We start from the raw sequence: 20980 nt of genomic DNA, 5'->3' as shown, positions 1-20980 counted from the left end.
AATGGACATCGAGATTTACGTGGAAAACCCATAAAAATTATTAGGGTAAAATTATGGGCAAGATGAAAAGCCTTCCACTAAAATATTTTATGATGTACAACTCATTCACTATGTTTCCAAAGAGAACGCACACTCTCTTAATACAGGAGAACAAACACCTCACAAATATTATAGAACTAATAGGAGGAATAAGAAAACTCAAGAGGAAGCTTGAGATGTGATGATTTCAACTGATGGAGGAGAGCTCTACCCTGGCTTGTGAACACGAGAAGGTAAATATCATGTTCGAGTTCTCCATTGCATATTCAAAGAAGTCTGCCCCAACTTAAATGCATTCAATGAATTTATTGTTCGTCTATCCATTTTCTTTGACAAATCACTTACCAACATTTCATCCATTTGGAGATTTGATTGAGAATCAAATACATCTCCACAAATTCTTTCAATCTTGACATTATCTACTGCTTACGTTTCCGCTATGCCACTTGAAGATCTACACCACTCAAACTTATCAGTGTTCACTGGCTTGGTCAGAAATCAACTATGTAATCTTTTGTATGAATCTTCTGCATATACATGCTTCATTCTTCTACTACTTCCCACACGAAGTGAAATTTGGCTTCAATGTATTTCGTTCTAGAATGAAAGGTTGGATTCTTCGCAATGTGCAAGGCACTCTGACTGTCACAAAACAAAGGAACATTCTCTTGTTTGTGCCCCATTTGTCTCCTCCAATAACTTTTTAATCCATATTATCTCCTTGCAAGCTTGAGTAGTTGTCATGTATTCTGCCTCTGTTGTATATAATGCCACAAATGTTTGCAGTTTTGAAACCTATCTTACTGGTCTCCTCGCAAGTGTAAACACATAACCAGTAATAGATTTCCTCTTATTAAGATCACTTGCATAATCTGAATCAACATAGCCCCTGAGTGTAAAATCTGATTCTCCATAACATAACGCACCATTTGAGCTACCTAGGAGTGGGCGTCGGTCGGTTCGGTCCGGTTTTTCTCTATAATGGTTCGGTTTTCGGTTTTGAATATATCTGGTCCAAAATCAAACCATTTTATTACGGTTCGGTCCGTATTTTTGTAATACGTTTCAGTTATATGATCGGTTATATACGGATATATAATATTTTGTTAAGAAGTAAATTGTATATCACTTGATACTTGATAGATGCAACACATATAAAAGAAACAATGATAGTAGATGAGTAGAACATATATGATTACAATACACTTATGACTCAACAATCTAAGCTTCAATAACAATTTGAAATACAATTTCAAACAATAGCTCTTCAATAAAAAGATACACATTTATTAAATTCCAAGTCTCAAACTTTCAAAATGCACATAGATTTTGCATCTCAAATCTCAATATATTTAACAATATGAGCTTCAATAACAATTCGAACTTCCAATTATCAATATTGGACTTGTCACATGCCTAAGGCCCATTAGCCCATTATACAAAAAAAAACCCTATAATTAAATATAATATGTCCGGTTCGGTTATTTCGGTTTTCTGATGATCAAAACTGTAAACCGAACCGAAAAACTGAATTTCTTTAATTTTGAAACCGTAACCGACCGAAAAACCGAACCATTTAAACTGAATTTTTCAGTTCGGTCGGTTATTTCGGTTTTAACCAAACTATGCCCACCTTAGAGGTATCTTTATTGTATCTAAAGATCCTCTTGACAGTGCTCTTGTCCAGGATTCGTCATATACAGACTAACTGCTCACACTGCTTGAGCAACCCGGTCTTGTACAGATCATGACGAACATCAAACTTCCCACTATTGATGCATATGGTACTCGAGACATCTTCATCCTCTCTACTTCACTATTATGACACATCTCAGATGATAACTTGAAGTTAACATGAAGAGAGGTCGATATTGGCTTGTTATCTTGCATGTTGAAGCGTTGCAAGACTTTCTTCAAATAACTTTTCTAAGAAATCCAAAGTTTTCTGTTACTTCTGTTTCGATGAACCTGTATTCATAGAAACTTGTTTACTAATCCCAAGTCCTTCATATAAAATTCCCTAGTCAATCCTTGGATCTGATCTTTGTTGGGGCCTGCTACCAACATGTCATCCACATAAATGTTGAACTTTATAAAATTTTAAATATTTGGTTCATTATCGTTATTCTTATATATTTGTTGATAAACTTATAAAATTATGTATCAATCACACATTCATTTATATATATATATTCAAGTTAATAATTTTTTTATCCACTATCATTTGTAAGAATTTCGATTTATAATAAAAAATAAAATGTAGACGAACTAAAAGTATAAAAAAAATTAAATATCAAATGTTATATAATATTTAATAATAAATTAAATTTTATTATTAAATAAATATTATTTTCAATTATGAGTTATTAAAATATTATAATTCTTTGCAATGTAATGTAATATTTTTTAAATTAAAATTTTAATAAATATAATTTTAGTTTTACGAGATTTTATGATTGAAATAAAAAAAATAAAATAAATGATATTAATAATTTTAATTTTAAACTAAAATATTATTTTTAATTATGAGTTATTAAAATATTATAATTCTTTGTTATGTAATGTAATATTTTTTTAATTAAAATTTTAATAAATATAATTTTAATTTAAAAAATCCAAATAAAAGAAAAACAATGTATGGATGCGAAAAGAATATACATTTAGTTTGTGTTATAATATTATTTTTAATATAAATAAAATTCAGTAAGAGATTTTTCAATTAAATATGCATCTAAATCATTACTTTGAATTAAAAATATTTTTTTTGATATTTTATAATTGGTAAAAACTTGTGTGAGACGGTCTCATGGGTCATATTTGTTAGACGAATCTCTTATTTGGGTTGTTCATGAAAAATATTATTTTTTATGCCAAAAATATTATCTTTTATTGTGAATATGATTAGAGTTGACCGTCTCACAGATTAAGATCCGATCTCTTATGAGACTCACTCTTTACGGTTATATCTTATGCTTTAATTTTTGTAATTAATAAAATTATATCATGAAAAGTCTATCAACATTTTGGAGTCATTCAAAACCTATTGATATTTGAATACCTGTACATTTTTATAAATCAAATTTGAATACCGTTTTATTTTTAGAACTATACAAAAATTTAGGCAAAAATTTCACTTATAAGTCTTAATTAATTTTTGTTTTATAATTTGTGATTCATTCATCCATCCCCCGATTGATTTTTATTTTGCCCTCGAAGACGAACCATGGTCCAATTCAGTGACCACCTTCACTAGATCGTTGATTTTCTGAATTCCCTCCAATCTCTGTTCCGCATTCCACGAGCATGGCGTCGATTTCGTTGATTCCTGCTTGAGCACGTGGGCAATGGAGGGATCATTCGTGTCCAGAGCCAGGACAGCCATTCATTCTGCGGCCGCTAAAGCGGAGAAAGTTTTCACGGATATTAAGAAACCCGATTCCATCACCCATCGAGGTACGCACGCGCACACACTATCGTCCGATACTTGTCAGTTTATGCACGCTAACTTCATTTCCTAAAGTTAGGATTTCATTACTATTTTTTTATTTATTTATTGGAATTTAATTATATCGGAGAAGATTTAGATGAGCAAGTGCCGAGAGAATCAACGCCCGTGTTCCTACAGGATGCTGATGCACCGAAGGTGATTACGTTTCTCTTCTCTGATTCGATTTGAATCCTGTTTCGATTGTGGAGGATGTTTGACAGGGTGAATGAAATTGTATGAAGAGGCTCTTCACCTGAATTAAGCCTCGTCTAGATGATTGTAATAACGAGGTGATGGAACTTGAGTTAGGATTTGATTTTTTTTTAATCTGAATTTGAATTTCTTTGTCAGTTTCCTTCAGTGGAGCGTATGACTGCGTGAAATAGTTATTTTTTAAAAATATTTTGAAGGCCTTTTCTACCTTAGCATCTTATATGCATGCGAATGCGTATTTATGTTTTTGTACTGATGTGGAAGTTTTCATTTATATAAATGGTGGGGAAGATTATGTACTGTGAATCTGAATGTTCATGATATCGTGATTGTTTTAAATGCTATTAATATTACGATGCTGAATTTGTTGGTAAATTATTTAGATATATTTTGTTCATTCTTGTACTTAAGGATTTCCATGAAACAAAGACTCAAAGAGAGAGGCCTAGGCCTATAAAAACCAAGCAAGACTGGCATGAGAGATTGAAAAAGATAGGAATAGGCAAAAAGGGACCTGAGGATTTTGAAAAGCCTGGTAATTCAACGATGGCATATGCAATTTTCGATGAAAATTTATACTTTATGGGTGAGAGAGAATTCTCTCCTTCCAATGTAAGTCGTTCTTCTTATTTTGAGCCATTTCATTTCGTTTTAAAGGCATTTACCATTATCATGTTCGATTAGTCAAAAGCTTGAATTTATCCATTTGTGATTTGTCCATACTACAAATGGTATTTTCTACTTTGTGGTCACTTTGACGTCCGATGCAGTCATACATAGTCCACTCGTTGAAATGTAATATTGAAACAGCCTTATTTATTCTTTTTGTTGATATGAAATTTGCCAAATTATAATATGTTTTATGTTTTGTGGGCTAAAATTACAGTTTCTGACCGTGTTTGGTGTTCTCATTCCTATTAATGGTTGAAATATTCATGGTTGAAATGACAAAGTTTATTGAAGTATAAAGTATAGACTATAGAGTTTCTCCTTTTCATTTATCAAGGAAAGTTTGATGCCTTACAGGGTTCAGAAGAGGGAGTTATACCCGAAGGTTCAAAAAATGCAATCACAGATATCATACCATCTTCAGCCATTGTGAAACAGTTGGCTGTGGCAATTGAGTAAGAATTTTCCTGGTTAGAGTCTGGAACTTATATGCTTTCATTTTGTCTACCCTTACTGGTGGCATTCAAAATTAGAGTTGAGGTCAATGGCTATCTATGCTGCCCGTGATGTAAGAAATCAAATAGCTCTATTTGGAGATAAGGATTTTGAGTAGGCTCATTAAAGATATGGCTGAAATGGATTTTTTTTTAATTTCTCATTCATCATTCTTGCATAAATACATTGATGCTTGACATGTCTGTGATGAGCCTATTGCTGTAACTATTGAAAGCTGCCATAGTTCTGTTTTTTGCTGCATTTCAGGACTGGTATAAGCTACAACTCCATGAAAGATCTCATTGCCTCATCCAGAGGCTCATCACCAATCAGAGAGAGAGCGAGTATGAGTTTTTCAGCGATGAAGTCACTTGTGCTACGTGAAAAGGAAGATAAGTGGACCAGTGAGTTTGGTGCTGATGAGAAAGTAGTATCTGTTGTAAATGCATTGCTTAACACAGGTATACAATTTGATTGTCTGAAAGCCTGCCTGTCTAGATATGAAGGCTAAAATGAATAATTTTCAGCTCCATAATCTATGTTGATTTTCACTTTTGGTGCAATATCTGCAAGATACTTGCAGAAGGAAGCTTTTCGGGGAGGACTTTTTCTGGTTTGGAAGCACAGACAGCTGCATCTTTACTTAAGGATATTCATGGTGCTCCTGTAGAAAGTTTTGTCGTTAAGCTCTCTGAAGCAATTGGCTGCTTAAAAACACTGCGAAAAATGGCATCTTTTTGGTCCAGGGTGGTTGATGAAGTAAGTGTACTTAACATAATTGAAGTTGAATCTGCATTATCATGTATTGGCTTTGGATCATGACACATTCATTCGTTTTGTTGTCAAGGATGAAGAATATTTTGCTCGTCTTAAATATCTGAAGTTTCTACAATCCCGTTGCATCCCTCATTAAAGTTGAAGTGAATAATAGTTTTTGTTGATAAACAAGCTCCAAGAGGAAGGTTTGTTTTGGGAAACATGTGCAAAAAATTTTTTGGCAATATAATAAGATATCAAATTGAGATTTTTGAAGTATCAGATGGATAGTGGATTCAAATAAAACTTGTGAATTTCCTTTCTTCTAGCCCTACCAAAATAGTTCGGAACATAGAATTCCATACTTTGTGATATGCATGACTTTGCTTGTCTGCTCTCTCCACTTATTTGAATTTTCAAATCAGATGAATTTCTGCTGGCCTTCTTTGAAATTTTTATATCGTAATGTATTTACTCTATTATTTTACTTCTACAGCTGAGAAGACTTTGGTATCAAGGACAGTATATACCTGGAATTCCACCAGACGATATCCCAGACCTGAATTCATGTCTTTTATATCAGCAGTTGCAGGTCATTAACTGTTGCATTTCCAGAAAAAGACGCTATTCTGCTGCCATTGAATCATTAGACAGTGTCACAGCTCAAGCCAGTTCAATGGCTGAGGAATCTTCAGCTTCTGAAGGCACAGTCCCCTTAGATCCGAATATTTATGCAAGAACTAAGTCTGGAGAACTTGTGCTTCGATTAGGAGCTGATAAAGAATGTGAAAATTTGACAATGCTCGAAACTGGGGAATCTGTGTATTCACCTGTGATGCAGGTTGGTCAAACATAGATCATACGATAATGAAATAATGTTTACATCATTTCTCATTTTGGTTTATGCACATACTTATAGGAACCGCCTTTGCTAACAGAAGACCTTATCAAGGAAACAGAGGAGTTTGTACTTCGAACTGGGAGGTTAGTAAAAGCAAACTACCTTTGACCTGATATGGTTTGGCAGTTGCGCTCGAGGCATTTAATCCTTTTCATTATCATCAAACTTTTAATGACTTCTTTGTTTCGACAAACATTGTTTCTCTGGATCTGGTGGATCAGAGTAATCCAACATGGTGAGAATCACGTGGGTCATCACTTTTTTTCATGTTGTGTTTTAAGACTGTGTTGATATCTTATCTTGTGGTAACTGGCATTGTCTCACATGATACCTTGGGAAAAAAATTCTATAACGGCAAATAATAAGCACTGAGTTTTTATCTAGCTTCATCTTCTGTTGCATGTCCCTGGATGCTGCTGTGTCTCTGCATCAAGTGTTTGTGCATGCAGGCCGATAGTCATAGATGGAACGAGATAGTAGTTGAATAATCATGTCAATTGACAGCAATTCATACGGTGCATGTTCTGTCTTCGGAGTTGCTACTCTGTCAATTTTATTCATATTTTCATGCATCAGCAAGATCTTGGTATGTGACTAAAATTACTGATAAAATGAATATTTGGAAGCATTCAGTTCATCAAACCGTGACTTGGTTTAAGTTTTTAACACCTGGGCTTTTGACCAGTGCCTAAAGATAGTGGGACTTCTAGGTTAGGTTTGACGACTTGGACAAATAACAAAAGGAGGAATATTAGAAAAGCTTATTCAATTATCGAGCATCTCTAGATTTTACAGGCTGAAAGACAAGAGTTTTCCTCTTCGTTGAACTTATTGAACATCAATGGATTTGTATCTCCCTAGACGGGAATAGTTTACTAGTTCAATCAAGTAAGACATTGGAAATAGTTTACTAGTTCTATAAAGTTGACATTAGATTTATGTTCTTTCTAATGATCGGAAGTTCAAGTTGGCAATTTTTTTCGAATACTTGTGCATTGGGAATTGTGTTTTGCCGCATTAGTTAAAGTTTCTTTGATTTTATTTTGAGGGCTTACTTATTATCTGTGCAAATCTATTTTCTTGCCACAATGATTCTCCTTGAAGGCCTGCATGTAAATAATGTGGAAATTTTCACCTTGTGATTCAGTTTCTATGGTACTCCACCTAAGTGCAGGCATTCCAATTTAAAGAAAAGGTGTATGATATACCAATTTTCTAATGACAATTTTGAGGACTGAAGACCTTTGTCTCTCTTATATTCTTAACTGCATTTTCTGACTTGAGTTGCCTGCTTTTATTTGGTCAGTCTTGGAGCAGGATGCTCCCAACTTCTTTCAGACATGCAGGCCTTCAAGGTATGTTTCATGATGATGCCCTTGGAAACTTAGACTATGGGAAAACTTTGATACTTTTCATTCCTAATTGGCACTGCTATTTTTGTCAGGCCGCAAATCCTGGTTGCATGTTAGAAGATTTTGTTAGATGGCACTCTCCTCCCGATTGGATGGAAAATGATTCCAGCAGTGATTTGATTGATACCCCTGGTTGTGGTGATGTGTCGTCTGTCAAAGGACAACTTAGTCAGCGAATGCAAAAGGAAGGTAATACTCTTATAAGGCTGCGTGTAACTAATCATCTGCATTGGCTGTTCTTTTTAGTATTTGAAGACAGATAAGTTCCCTCTGGTGAAACATTTCTTATTTTCAACGAGTTCTAGATGTTAAACGAGGATTCCCTTGATTTTGATGAGAATGGTATTTAAGCACGCTGTGGTATGTCGCAGCTTGTAGGAAAGAAGTTTGGTTTTCGAAATTTACATACACTGTGGATGATTGGTTTTCTTAAATTTATTCTTGCCTTGGTTTTACAAGTGGGCAGGGTTGAATTATATGGCAGCAGACAAGGCTAATAACAATTTATTTATTACCTTTTGATGTTTTGATGAAATGCTGTAGTTGAAAATCATTGTTTTTGAGCAATAGAAAAAATTTAATTTATAGATTTCGATTTTATTAGGAATAAAATCAGGAGGTCTTTGCAACTCATGTTTTAAGTTACATTAGAGTTTACCCAAGGGAAATATTACTTGATGTGCTAGTGGAAAAGGCAGTGAAATATAAACGGTTCCACATTGGTTTACTCAGAAACATTGCTTCCTATTTGAGAGTGATTGATATGCAAGGCCATTGTTTTACAAATACATGTCAAGAACAATGCCTCTCACTCATTTATGTTCTAAATATATTGTGTAATCAAATTCATGACTTGATTTCTAGGCAATTTGTGGCGTGAACTGTGGGAAACATCCAAACCTGTGCCAGCAGTGAGACAATCTCCTCTTTATGACGAGGATTTAGCCGTGTAAGCTTCACAAAATATCAATAATATCATAATCTGAATTTTTTGTGGATAAGCAACGTTGCAACACTTATGTAGGGAAGGTATACTGAACTATCTGGATGATGTCTCACCTTCTGAGATTTTCAAGCAGCTCTTCATTGCTGCTGTAAGTTCTTCAAGACTTCAAATTGCAAGCCTCACGTCCAAGGTGCACACTTGATGGAACAACTGCTCCTTGAGTTGCACCTTGATGTACATTAAACCAGATGTTCCTCTGTTGAGCTTTTAATAACTACGTGACTCTTGATATCTCTTTTCTAAATTTCCAGTTGGGTTCGGGGCTAGTAATTGCTGAGGCCACTCTCTCTACAAGTCCCAGCTTGTCGAATTTGTTCAACGAGTGCAAGAACTATTTGGTTTCAACTTGTCAAGGAAAATTATGGGTCGAGAAACTTGATGACATATGCCAGGTAAGTTTTATGCAGTCAAGGCCAGTGATATTGTCAGATGCAACTATTAAGACAATTTGCTATTACATTCATCGCAGGTTTATGAAACAATGGAGACAATGCTATTAAATCAAGACGAAGTTATTAAGATCACCAATCTGCCTGAAGAAACTTCGGTGGGTGACCTGAGAAACCGTTTCAAGAAGCTTGGCTTAATATTTGGTGGCAAAAGTAGGAGCTCGTCAAAAACTCCATCCAAAAATAACGAGGAGAAGAACCCTTTGCTCCAGCCATTCTCAATATTTTCTAAGAAGCCCCCAAAGCCCAGTGCTTCTTCCTCTGTCGACAATAATGAGACAATTGTATAATCATTAAATTGCGTATATTTTTCAAGAACAATAAAAAATGTACAAGTTTCTTTTGATATCTTTTTTTTCTCAGCGTCTTAGAAATAGAACAGCTCGATTCATGAATGGAGCAGTTGAAGCCTGTTGGTTTCCTGATTCATCACTATTAAGGTTTGAAAAATTGATAGTCCTTAAAGTTAGAAGGTATATTACATTTCCATCTAGTCGGTGGTACGTCTCCAAATCTCTCATTTCAAGTTAGTCGGTTTCTACATGAGACAAGCTCTCCAGATAATTCTCTGTAGTACTTCAAATATTAATCTCATCATTTTAGTGATTGATTGATGTGTAAAATTGCCTGGCCGAGTCAAACTCAGGTGCAGCATAGAACTTCTGTTGTGCAGATTTCTTATATTTCACTTTTATCCATTTCAATTTATGAACAAAAAAGCTAGCCTCACTTCTTACGATCTTACGGACCATTCCAAGGACCACCCACGTTGTAGCTTATCAACACAATTAATATTATGCTTATAAAAGTAGCACTGCACCGGTATTCCTTCCAACTTAAAGTTTCTGAAATAAGTAGTACTCATGCAATTTCCAGATCAAAAGTCCCTGCATAACCAGAAATGGTGAGCTTTACATCATCTTTCATTAATTGAAAATGGCAATGCCAGCTATGTATTTACGTTCTTCTGTGGCTCAAAGCAAGAGAAGCTATATAGTAAAGATAAATTGCAGCTAACTTCATTAAATGTTACGCGATCGAGAAGAAAAAGACAGTGGGGGAATACTCAACCGTAACGTTGAAAGTTTGTTGTTCTGTCTCTCTATATAAACACCTGATTTTGAGTTCCGGATTCATCAGAAGTTGATTGGGTTTCATATAAAGTTACCGAGTGATATCATGACTCGTACTTTTTTGCTTCTCGTGCTTTTGGGTGTGCTTTTTGGGGAGGGTGATGCAAGGAAGCTCCAAGGTTCGTTTGATGATGACAAGAATTTCTTTCACGGCCCTGGATCTGTACCAAGAGCATATGGTGGCATTGGGGCAGGAGGGGGTGGTGGAGGCGGTGGAGGTGGCGGAGGACTGGGTGGCGGCTCTGGCTTTGGTGGAGGGGCAGGCGCAGGAGGTGGTGGTGGAGGATTAGGGGGTGGCGGAGGATATGGAGGTGGTGGTGGCGGTGGTGTTGGTGGGGGGTCTGGTTATGGTGGAGGGGCTGGCTTCGGTGGTGGAGTGGGGAGTGGCGGCGGAGTTGGAGGAGGCTTTGGTGGAGGCGGTGGAGGTGGTTCGGGCGGTGGTGGCGCCGGGTATGGGTTTGGCGGAGGAGCAGGTGGAGGTGGTGGATTTCCTTGATGCATGCATGGTCTACTACAAAAAACATCCTCTATTAATACAAACAACAATGTGAAATTTTTAATGTTTAAATAAACTATGTAAGAAGAAGCTCTATATTCAATTACTTTCCATCTATCTTTTTTATATTTATCGATCGAATTGAAAGAACAAATTCTATCAGAAATTCGTACAAAATTTGTTTATGACTTATGAATTTGTTTTTATTATTTGTCACACAATTTATCATATTTGTGTTAGATAACTGAATATATCAAAAATCATTTCATATTTCATGAATTAAAGACTTGAAAAAATGGTTATACTAACACTGATTTGGAATCGAGGAAATATGGCTGTATTCGGTTTATTTTCTGGAAATGTATTTTTCTACCTCTAGAAATTAAATCAAATATCGATATATACATAATCTTTTGCAAACACACCTTATTTAGGTTTGGCAATATATCCCACAAATTAACAAACAAGAAGATGGACCGATACATAAAATACAGAACTCCGAATTAGATTAAGAGTTTTCGCGTAAGACGACCGGTTAATTCTGTAGAAACTCAAGAGAAGCCTCCGCCCTTGCTAACCACACAATTCAAGCTCTAATTACTAGAGATAACCGGAGAAACTACATTTTTTTTATCTATTAATTTTAATGTTTTTCATTTTATTATGATGTCGGTCAATTCACGATTTTAGTTTACTGTTTTTTATTTTTTTTTATTATAGTCATTTTCACTATATGAATTGTTCGATAACATGATCAAAAATATAATTTTTGAAGATAAATTGTAACGTTCCATATTTGACGATTGTCTCTATTGTACCAACAGTTGTCTTTCTAACATTTTTATGTCATCACTCACATATATCCTGAGAAGGTTCTCAGGGGTCACTCATCATAGAATTGCTATAAGTCAAGCGTAGCATGCTTAACTTTAGAGCTTTTAAATGATGAACTTCCGAAAAGAAGATACACTTTGTTGATATTAGTAATATATATATATATATATATATATATATATATATATATATATATATATATATATATATATATATATATCAAATCTTTTATATCTCTCGTTCTAGTGTGAGAATTTCGACTCCAAATGTCACATAAATAATCTCAAATGTTGTCTACGGTGACAATTTCTTTAAGGTTGAAAACTCCAAATTTTAATGAAATTAACTACTCGACACTCGATTTCGATTTGCATGCTCGAAATTAGGGGTGGTGTCGGTTCGGGTAGTCGAAACCAGCCCGAAATATTTTGGATAGCCGAAATTCCGACAACCGGGTACCTGAAATTAAAATCATTATTATAAAAATTATATATTAACTAAAATCTTAGGCTTTTAGCAACAATTTAAAGCCTAAAAACCTAAAAGGCAGACCAATATAGTTATTAAAGGGAAAAAAAAAAAGGCAAAACCGATTTGTCGAGAGAGAACAAAGAGGAAGAAAGAACACAAAAGTTGGTTCGGAAATCAACTTACAGAATAAATTTAAGTTAGTAAAGTAAAAAACTCGATTTTTTTTCAAAAAATATATTTAATATATAATTGTGTACCCGACTTAATTTCGAGTAGCGAAACTGAAAAATGGGGACGGGTTTACTGTAAATACACTATATTTTGAAAAATAACCGAACCGATCAGGCCGAAAACCTAAAACCCAAACCCGAATGTCCATCCCTACTCGCCGACTATATCATCTAACTACACAGATAGTTTATATTAAAAGTAAAAGACTTCTTAAAAGGTTTACAATGTGACAAGTACTTGTATGTTGACTTTACACAAAATTGGATATTGAATTCAGGAGTTGATCAGTACTTGTCCTAAATCTTTGCTTGTTTGTTATTAATTTATGTTGCATGAATCTCCACCTAATACAATGTTTGCAAATGCCTTTGTTCTTGTTTTTGCATCGCTAACATCCAACTGGCCTATCCAAACTTGCAAGGGATTGTTGGTTGGATTAGTTTCAATCAAAAAGAAGAGTTGACTTTCTTGGATCAATCGGATTTAGACACTTAACCAAATCCTCATATTACATGACATTCTTAAAAAGTCAATATGTGTTGACACCATCTTCTTTCACTCCTGAAACTCAAAGTCAACTCCACCGCCATGTGGGAAATGCAACGCCTGGTGGACAGGGCGGTGCTGATCTCTACTTCCACTCTACCCATATTTCAATAATTTTTTACTTGTCGTATACGTTGGGCCGTCCACACAAATATTATGTTGATCGAGTCAATATTGTTTTTTTTTTTTTATATTTCAGTGCAAGTATAGATCGAGTCGACTCGTCTCTCGAATATAGATATGTAAGACTGCATCACATGAGATCTACTGAAATTTTACTATTTAATTAAAGTTGAGATCCATATACTAACTTCTAATTAATTTGAATAACTTTTATTTAAAATTATAATTATACTCTCGTTATAAAACTTTGAGGAGTCGGTTTCATGTGAGACTGTCTCACGGATCTTAATCTGTGGTATGAGTCAACCCTATCCATATTCACAATAAAAAGTAATATTTTTTTTATGGATGAACCAAATAAGATATCTTTCTACAAATACGACCCGTGAGACCGTCTCACACAAGTTTTTTGCCAACTTTGAGTAGGTTTCTTGTGCGACTGTCTCACGAATCTTTATCTGTGAGACATGTCAATGCTACCGATATTCACAATAAAAAGTAATACACTTAGCATAAAAAATAATATTTTTTTATGGATGTCTCAAATAAGAGATATGTTTCACACAATACGACCTATGAGATCGTCGCCGACACTTTTTTGATGTCTTTGTTTCTTAATTCTGAATCTTATCTTTATTAATATTTTTAAATTCAACCCCGTTTTTATTATATTTTGATTTTTTTTAATCCAAAATGGAGAGAGGTGTAAATCGGAAGCTCTTACATTGCTTATCTTCATCATTCACAAAATTCGATTTCTTGGATAAATTTTCCCTTTTGTTAGTCACGTAAAGTTTATAACTTGATGAACTTTTTGTTTTAAAACGATAAAGATGGAAGAAAAAGGTAAAAGTTGATCTTTATGAGAAAAGGATTCCATTGAAATTCTCTCAAAAATGGCTGAAACATCTTTCTCAGTATCATTACTGCAAATGACTGGAACTGTATCGACACCATCAAGATCGCTAATTACAACGTTAAAACAATCAAACAATGAATCCTCAACGGCAATTGAGGTCTGAAAATCTTCATCGCGAACACCCGAAGACGTGTCGGATTCCGAAGCAATGGAGTCTAGTTCGGAATCTTGGTTCACTGATTCCCGACATTCTTCGATCTCTGCAGAATATCTTACCGTCACCCAATCGTCATCCTCGGCCGGCGCCCAATCTGGAAATTTAAGATTTGATGAAAAAGGCACGTCTGTAAAAAGATCCTTGATCCTGTTCGCGGGAGATTCCAAAGTAGAAGAAATGTTCGTTGCATTTCTTGAAGAATCAGATTCTTCCAACGAATCCCAGAAGCCCTGATCCATGACACTAGTCGGAGATTTCCTGGTGAACTCCTCCCTGATTTCTCCACAACTTCCACCCAGAAAATCGTGCTGCAAAAGCTCAGCCGCCGTCCACCGCTCATTCCGATCCCTTGTCAAGCACTTGCTCAAGAAATCCTTTCCGCTATCTGAAAACAAGGCGGGAATTTCCGGGACATCGCCTGAATTTGCGATTCTGTAGAGGGCCGATGCAGGATCCTTCATCTCCGGCCAAGGATTAGACCCTGTGGCCATCTCAATCACTGTACAACCCAAAGACCATATATCAGCAGGAAAGCTTTGCTCTTCACCGCGAGCAACTTCCGGGGCCATGTAAGCCGGAGTTCCGGCGAACATTTCTTTCGAAAAGTTGCTTGATTCCACACGGTGTGCACACCCGAAATCAGCTATCTTCAACCCACCATCTTCGCCAATCAATATGTTTTGCCCCTTGATGTCACGATGCACAATTCCATTCAGGTGAAGATAACTCAATCCCAGAAGAATCTGATGCGCGTAGAATTGAATCAATCCTTCGTCCAACGAACCACCCTGCCTAGCAATCTGCTCCGAGATCGTGCCGCCAGAGACATACTCCAAGAAAATATTGTAAACAGGTTTATGGTTCTCGAAAGTAGTACCAGAACCGAAGCATTTGACTACATAAGGAGAGGAAAGCTGAGAAATCAAAGAGTGCTCTCTCTGTAACAACATAGAAGAAGATATATCAGCGGACTTAACCGCGAACAGCTCTCCGGTAGCGGAGGTGGCAAGATACACCGCCGCAGAGGACCCTTTACCGATCGGAGGGCCCCTTGTCCAGTCCATAATCCACAAAGGGGGGGAAAGAGAGAGAGAGAATGGATGAAGTGTGAAGCTTTTTTTGTTTTCTTGGTTTTGAATTTGTGCTTGGGGTCGAACCATATATATATATATATATACACTCGTGAATTCAAAACCAAGAAAACATGTCTGTATTTGAGGGGAAAAAAACATTTAATTATTTTAATTAATCATTAATAAAATTAAAATTTCAAAACAAAATTAAATTTTTTGTAGCTTTAAAATTAATCACACAAAATATTGATGCTTAAAACACGATAATATCAGGCAAAAGATTCGACTTTTAAAGTCAAGTGATACTAATAAAATAAAATGCATTTAATTTATTTATGAGAGTTTCGGTGAGAATCTTGATGGAGTACTCCTCCACGATACAAGGACGACGGCCATACACTTTTCGTTTCAGTTTCTTCTAATTTTCTTATTATTATTATTATTATTATTATTATTATTATTTTGTAAGACGAGGGAATATGCTGATGTTAACTGAGTTCATATTTGGTAAATAATCGGGCTGTAAGTTATGTTAGCCTAATAAATTATACCGGACAAGTTTTATATAACTTGTTTGTCGAGGAAAGTGTTGATAGAAAGAATAAAAAACATGATCGTTCGCATTCTCTATCAAATCAGGCATATGTTGAGCTTATTATTATCACAAAACTCTTATGAAACCGTCTCACAAAATAATTTTTTGAGATTCGATTCGATTCAATTCATGCCAGAAAAAAATAAAATAAAATAAAATTATTTTTATATCAAAAAACTATTCTATTATTATATATAGAAGGTAAAAGAGAGTGACACGTGGCGCAAAGAATTGTAAGCGAAGAGAATAGGCCGTCTGGCACGTTGGCTTAGGTTGGCAACAATGAATTGCGGTCCACATGGAGACACACTGCCACAATACGGAGCTGTATTTTTTTGAAAAAATAAAACATAATAACATAATAAGTAAAATTTACCTCACAATTTTAATCTTATTCACTAATTTTAATTGTAAAGTCTCATCTACATATAAAATAAAATATCATAATATATGTTATTTTCCGATAAAATTCGAAGGATACCACGAAAATTCAAGAAACAGACAGATCGATGTTCTTGAACCGAACAAAAAGAAGAACGATTTTAACATACTTAAAACAAACAAACTGTTTCTCCCATTAGTAAAAATGATAGAGAAAGTAATATAATCTTTCTTTGTAGTTTCGAGTTTTCGGGGAATTTTCAGGTTGATTGAGGTGCAATGACCGAAGACACTAAGTCAATTTTTATTAATGTTGCACGAAATTAATATGAAAATGCTCAAAAGTTTTCCGCGAGGAATACAAAATCTTGGAAATTCGAACAAAGGCCAAAAGCGCGGCGGATATGGGCCATAGACGGTCATCCACTTTTAAATTTAAATAAAAAAAACTAAAAATAATATATAATTAAATTTATAAGATTGTCACGTCACTCCTCATTCCACGTCTTGCTTCAACTCATATTTAACATGGACCTCAATTAGGAATTTTGTCTTCTCTCTATTGGTAGAGTGTCCGCTAAAGCCTTTGCGTCTGCTCGCAATCGGAGATATAAAAGTTTTTCGATGACATTAATCTGCATATCTGAATGTGCACAAAATTAGTTTCATAGTGGTCATAAGTACAAGAGCAACACATAGAGTAATGCTATATTAATTGATCACTTCTATATAAAATATAGTATTAAAATATGAGAGGATTGTTACTCTTGTTGTAACTTGTAGCATAAACTCAACAAAGTCTTACTCATGGCATAGTCCAAGATTTGATAAAAACTTGTGTAAGACGATCTCACAGGTCGTATTTTGTGATACAGATATCTTATTGGAGTCATCCATGAAAAAGTATTACTTTTTATTGTGACTATTGGTCAGGTTGACCCGTCTCACAGATAAAGATTCACAAGAGACCTACTACCAAGATTTAATTTGTTTTCCCCCTTTAAGGGAAGGATTTGGTTTCAAGAAAAACTAGTCTTTATTTTAAAAAAAAAAAAAAAATAATCTTGATATAGTTCATTATAATTGGACAAAAAGTACTACAAAAGATGCTTATATATTGTAAAAAAGTATATGTACAAGAAATTTCTTTCTTTTGTTCACTACCAAACCCAAAAAATAAAAATAAAAAATTCATCATTATTTTTTTTAATCAAATTTTCAGTGTTGATTTTGGTATTTAAGTAGGAGTGCGTATGCAAATGATTGTATGGGGCACGATTTCATAATGATATATATTAAGGAAGAAGAAATCGCCGTAATAATGAGAATCTTTGGCATTGGGGGGTTGGGATGGCAGTTGTGGTGGTAAAGTAGATGCATCGGCCAATCTTTTTTACTTTGAAAAAAGAGATTTGGCCACATTTATTGTTAAAATACCCAATTACATAATGCCTTATTTATTGTAGATTATATCTTACTCCATGTGATGTGATAAAGACAAAGAATTCAAACATTAAAATGATGTTCCAACTAAAACAGTTACAAACAAGGGTACATGGCAAATAGATTTAGCAACTAAATCAGAACGGATAAGTTAATTGAATCATTGGATTTTGAGATTGATTATGAGGTTTTGAGTACGATACTATATTTGGCATCATATGTTTCATAAAAATATAGTTATTTGTGGCTTCTATGATTGATTGATTGTGATTTGGGATTTGATGTGGCTTTCTCGATACTATCAAACAGATATTCCTTTATACTTGACTAAGGACAGTATGTCTGCTCGATCATTGATTTGAAAAGTGATTTGATTGATTCTGATACATGCTCAGTGAATTGATATTTGACATAATGTATCCACGACATGCAGACATTGCATATCATATGCCATTGTGTAGATACATCTTGTTAATATTATGGATGTTCCATACGGAGCATTTGATCTCCTCCCAACGGATGTTGTTGTTGTCTTTATGCGTAGAAAATGACTAGTAATCTAGGTTATCAGGAGAACAGAGATGATACTTCTAGAGGGAGTCACATCTGAATTGAGGTTGAGTAGTTTATCTCAATGTATCTCCCCTGGATATGAGTTTTTATATGTAGTTGATTTCAGTCACGTGTGATCTTATATTATGCCGTGATATGTTTAACCCGAGACTTTATTTATATATTCTTTTTTAGTATTATAATCATAATTAGCACATTTACTTGCTTTCCATTACAATTAATTAACTCCAATCAAATTGTATTATAATAATGATTAAGAGTTAAGAACCTCACACAATGCAACGAAAATGAGAAGGACGAGTTGGTCAATTCCTACCTAGCATGGTTGTAAAAAACATTTAAAATGCAACATCAAAAGTTTGGCGTAAGAGTTTGAACCAAAGCGTTGGAAAGAATAACATAAAGCAAAGCAAGAGGTTGCAACAACTCAACCCCTTCTTGGAAAGTAGATTCTGTCAGCTTAAAATATGCAACCGCCCCAACTCCATAGAAGGCGTTCGTTGACAGTTAAATCCTTGGTCCCTTAATGGTAGGCGGTGATACTAATGAAATTATTCATCTTTTCAATCTGTAATCCCCAAAATTGAGTGGCCTAACCAACAAGGTTAAAAGTGTTTCTATATAGTCAAAAACTTGTGTGAGAGGACTTCACGAGTTATATTTTGTGAGACATATATCTTATTTTGGTCATCCATGAAAAAAATAATACTCTTAGTATAAAAAATAATATTTTTTATTGTGAATAGATTTGTGAGACCGTCTCACAAGATAATCACTCTTCTATATAGATACTTGCGATTATATATATGAGACATTTTCTTTTGTAGTTGTTCATGGTAAAAATAAATCATTAAAAAAATTAAAATGATATTTTGTAATCTCAAAACTTATATGTAACAATAGTCTGTTTAAACCTCATTATACATATATAATAACTCTACATGTATATATATACACACACCATGTGTGTACTATAAGGCATAGTTTGGTATACATGATAGGATAAACATGTGATATATAATATAAGGATAAGTTAAGGATAAATAAGATATAGGATATTATATTTAATGTTTGTTATGATTTTAATAAGAGTGATTAAAATTATATATTAGATTGTAATGAAAAAATTAACCTTATCATAATAAATTTTATAATTTCAAATTTGTTGCTTGAGTTCATAATTCTTATTTGTTCATGCGCCGACAGTGTTTGCATGATTTATTTTTATTTTACCTAATTTTATATATTATATAATATGATAATTGAGCCCTTAATTTTGCGAGCCAAGTCAAATATAAATTTTTAAGGTTAATCGAGTGATACTAATAATTTTATTGAGATTCATACAGATCATTTATATAATCATCTCGAGTTTATTTATATATTTATCATATTATATAATATATAAAAATAAATAAAAATATTTATTTATTTTTAATTTCTACTTACAAGTAAAATGAGAGAACAAGAGGGTTTATGATTTTTATATATTGAGGACAATTAAGTCATTTGTGGTGTTTTTATCATTAGATTAAAATTATCACATCTCATAAAAGGGATATTTTATCCCTATATAAAATTATTTATCACGAGCTCATGATAATATCACGAACTTTCTAAAAATGTATCAAACATGGGATAAGAGATGATTTTTTATCAATCGCTCTCTTATCTCATGTACCAAACTATACCTAAGTGCATAAAAAAGAAGGGTAAAAGTGCATTGTATGATTTCAGCCAATTAGGTTCATGACTTGAAGTAAAGGACAAGCAGTTTCAATTATTCTAGTCTTCTTCCAGCCTTTTTCGACCCCTGATTAATCAATACCTTACCAAATATTTAAGGTCAAGTTTCAGATCAACCACCAAAGTAAGTCTGACCTAATTTCTTGTTAGGTTTCTCATCAAACACCTGCAGCTTACAACATATATAAATTATAACCAACAAACAAATCTTGCCAAATAAGAAACTTGGAATAAAATTTGCTTTACAAATCTAATTATTTTCCTACTTACAGCAAAATAGCGAAGATGGAGCGCGCAATTGGATCATGAGTATGAGAGTTTTAACTCGAATATATCCCACAGTCGATTGTCGAAAAGTTCAAAATTCTTGTTATTCATATTGTTCCTCTCTATTAGATTCATAGTGGTGAATTTTATTCTAAATCAGGTGAGAAGAGCTGAGGGATAACTATAAGCCACTTGTACAACAATTTGTTAGCAATACTCTCTGGGTTACTTTAAGTCACAATCTATACATATAGGTGGCACGAAAGATAATCACACACGGTAAAAGATTTCGGACCGAAAGACATGCTTTAGTTTATTACTTTCATGAAACATTCTTTTTAATACGTAAGAAATAAAATAATTGGTTCACATTAAAATAAGCTTCATAGTGTTTTTAAAACTAATAACCAACCAAACTTACGAATTAAATCGATTTTGTTTTAACTGAATTTTAAACTGTTACTATTTGGATTAGAGAATGGTAATAATATTTATTTTGATGATAACAAAACTTGTTATCGTGTTGTTAACATATTTTTATTAAGTGTTCAGTTGATTGGTTTAC

At 34.0% G+C, this 20980-nt stretch overlaps 3 protein-coding genes across 5 annotated transcripts; 2 read left to right on the top strand and 1 right to left on the bottom strand.

Moving 5' to 3' along the window:
• The first annotated feature begins 3215 nt into the window (after positions 1–3215).
• LOC140836931 (uncharacterized) lies at positions 3216–10086 on the top strand. 3 transcript variants are annotated; one of them, XM_073202808.1, is made up of 14 exons: positions 3216–3492; positions 3624–3682; positions 4151–4351; positions 4766–4863; positions 5171–5364; positions 5487–5662; positions 6156–6500; positions 6579–6643; positions 7867–7915; positions 8005–8161; positions 8837–8921; positions 8997–9066; positions 9230–9370; positions 9448–10086. In XM_073202808.1, exons 1-14 carry the CDS (start codon positions 3384–3386, stop codon positions 9715–9717), a joined length of 2019 nt encoding a protein of 672 aa, XP_073058909.1. In that variant the 5' UTR covers positions 3216–3383; the 3' UTR covers positions 9718–10086. The 3 variants fall into 3 exon arrangements, with proteins under 3 accessions (XP_073058909.1, XP_073058907.1, XP_073058908.1); XM_073202806.1 differs by having other exon boundaries at positions 3618–3682; XM_073202807.1 differs by having other exon boundaries at positions 3618–3682; positions 4151–4355; positions 4776–4863.
• A 380-nt stretch (positions 10087–10466) lies between these two features.
• LOC140836932 (uncharacterized) lies at positions 10467–11242 on the top strand. The gene has a single exon (XM_073202809.1). The coding sequence runs from the start codon at positions 10607–10609 to the stop codon at positions 11054–11056; it is 450 nt and encodes a 149-aa protein (XP_073058910.1). The 5' UTR covers positions 10467–10606; the 3' UTR covers positions 11057–11242.
• A 2800-nt stretch (positions 11243–14042) lies between these two features.
• LOC140836059 (mitogen-activated protein kinase kinase kinase 18-like) lies at positions 14043–15460 on the bottom strand. Its single transcript, XM_073201470.1, has one exon. The coding sequence runs from the start codon at positions 15399–15401 to the stop codon at positions 14046–14048; it is 1356 nt and encodes a 451-aa protein (XP_073057571.1). The 5' UTR covers positions 15402–15460; the 3' UTR covers positions 14043–14045.
• Positions 15461–20980: the final 5520 nt, after the last annotated feature.

The sequence above is a fragment of the Primulina eburnea genome, chromosome 7 (genome assembly GCF_022965805.1).
Source record: "Primulina eburnea isolate SZY01 chromosome 7, ASM2296580v1, whole genome shotgun sequence".
Taxonomy (NCBI): Eukaryota; Viridiplantae; Streptophyta; class Magnoliopsida; order Lamiales; family Gesneriaceae; genus Primulina; species Primulina eburnea.
This window is presented reverse-complemented; position numbering and strand designations above follow the sequence as displayed.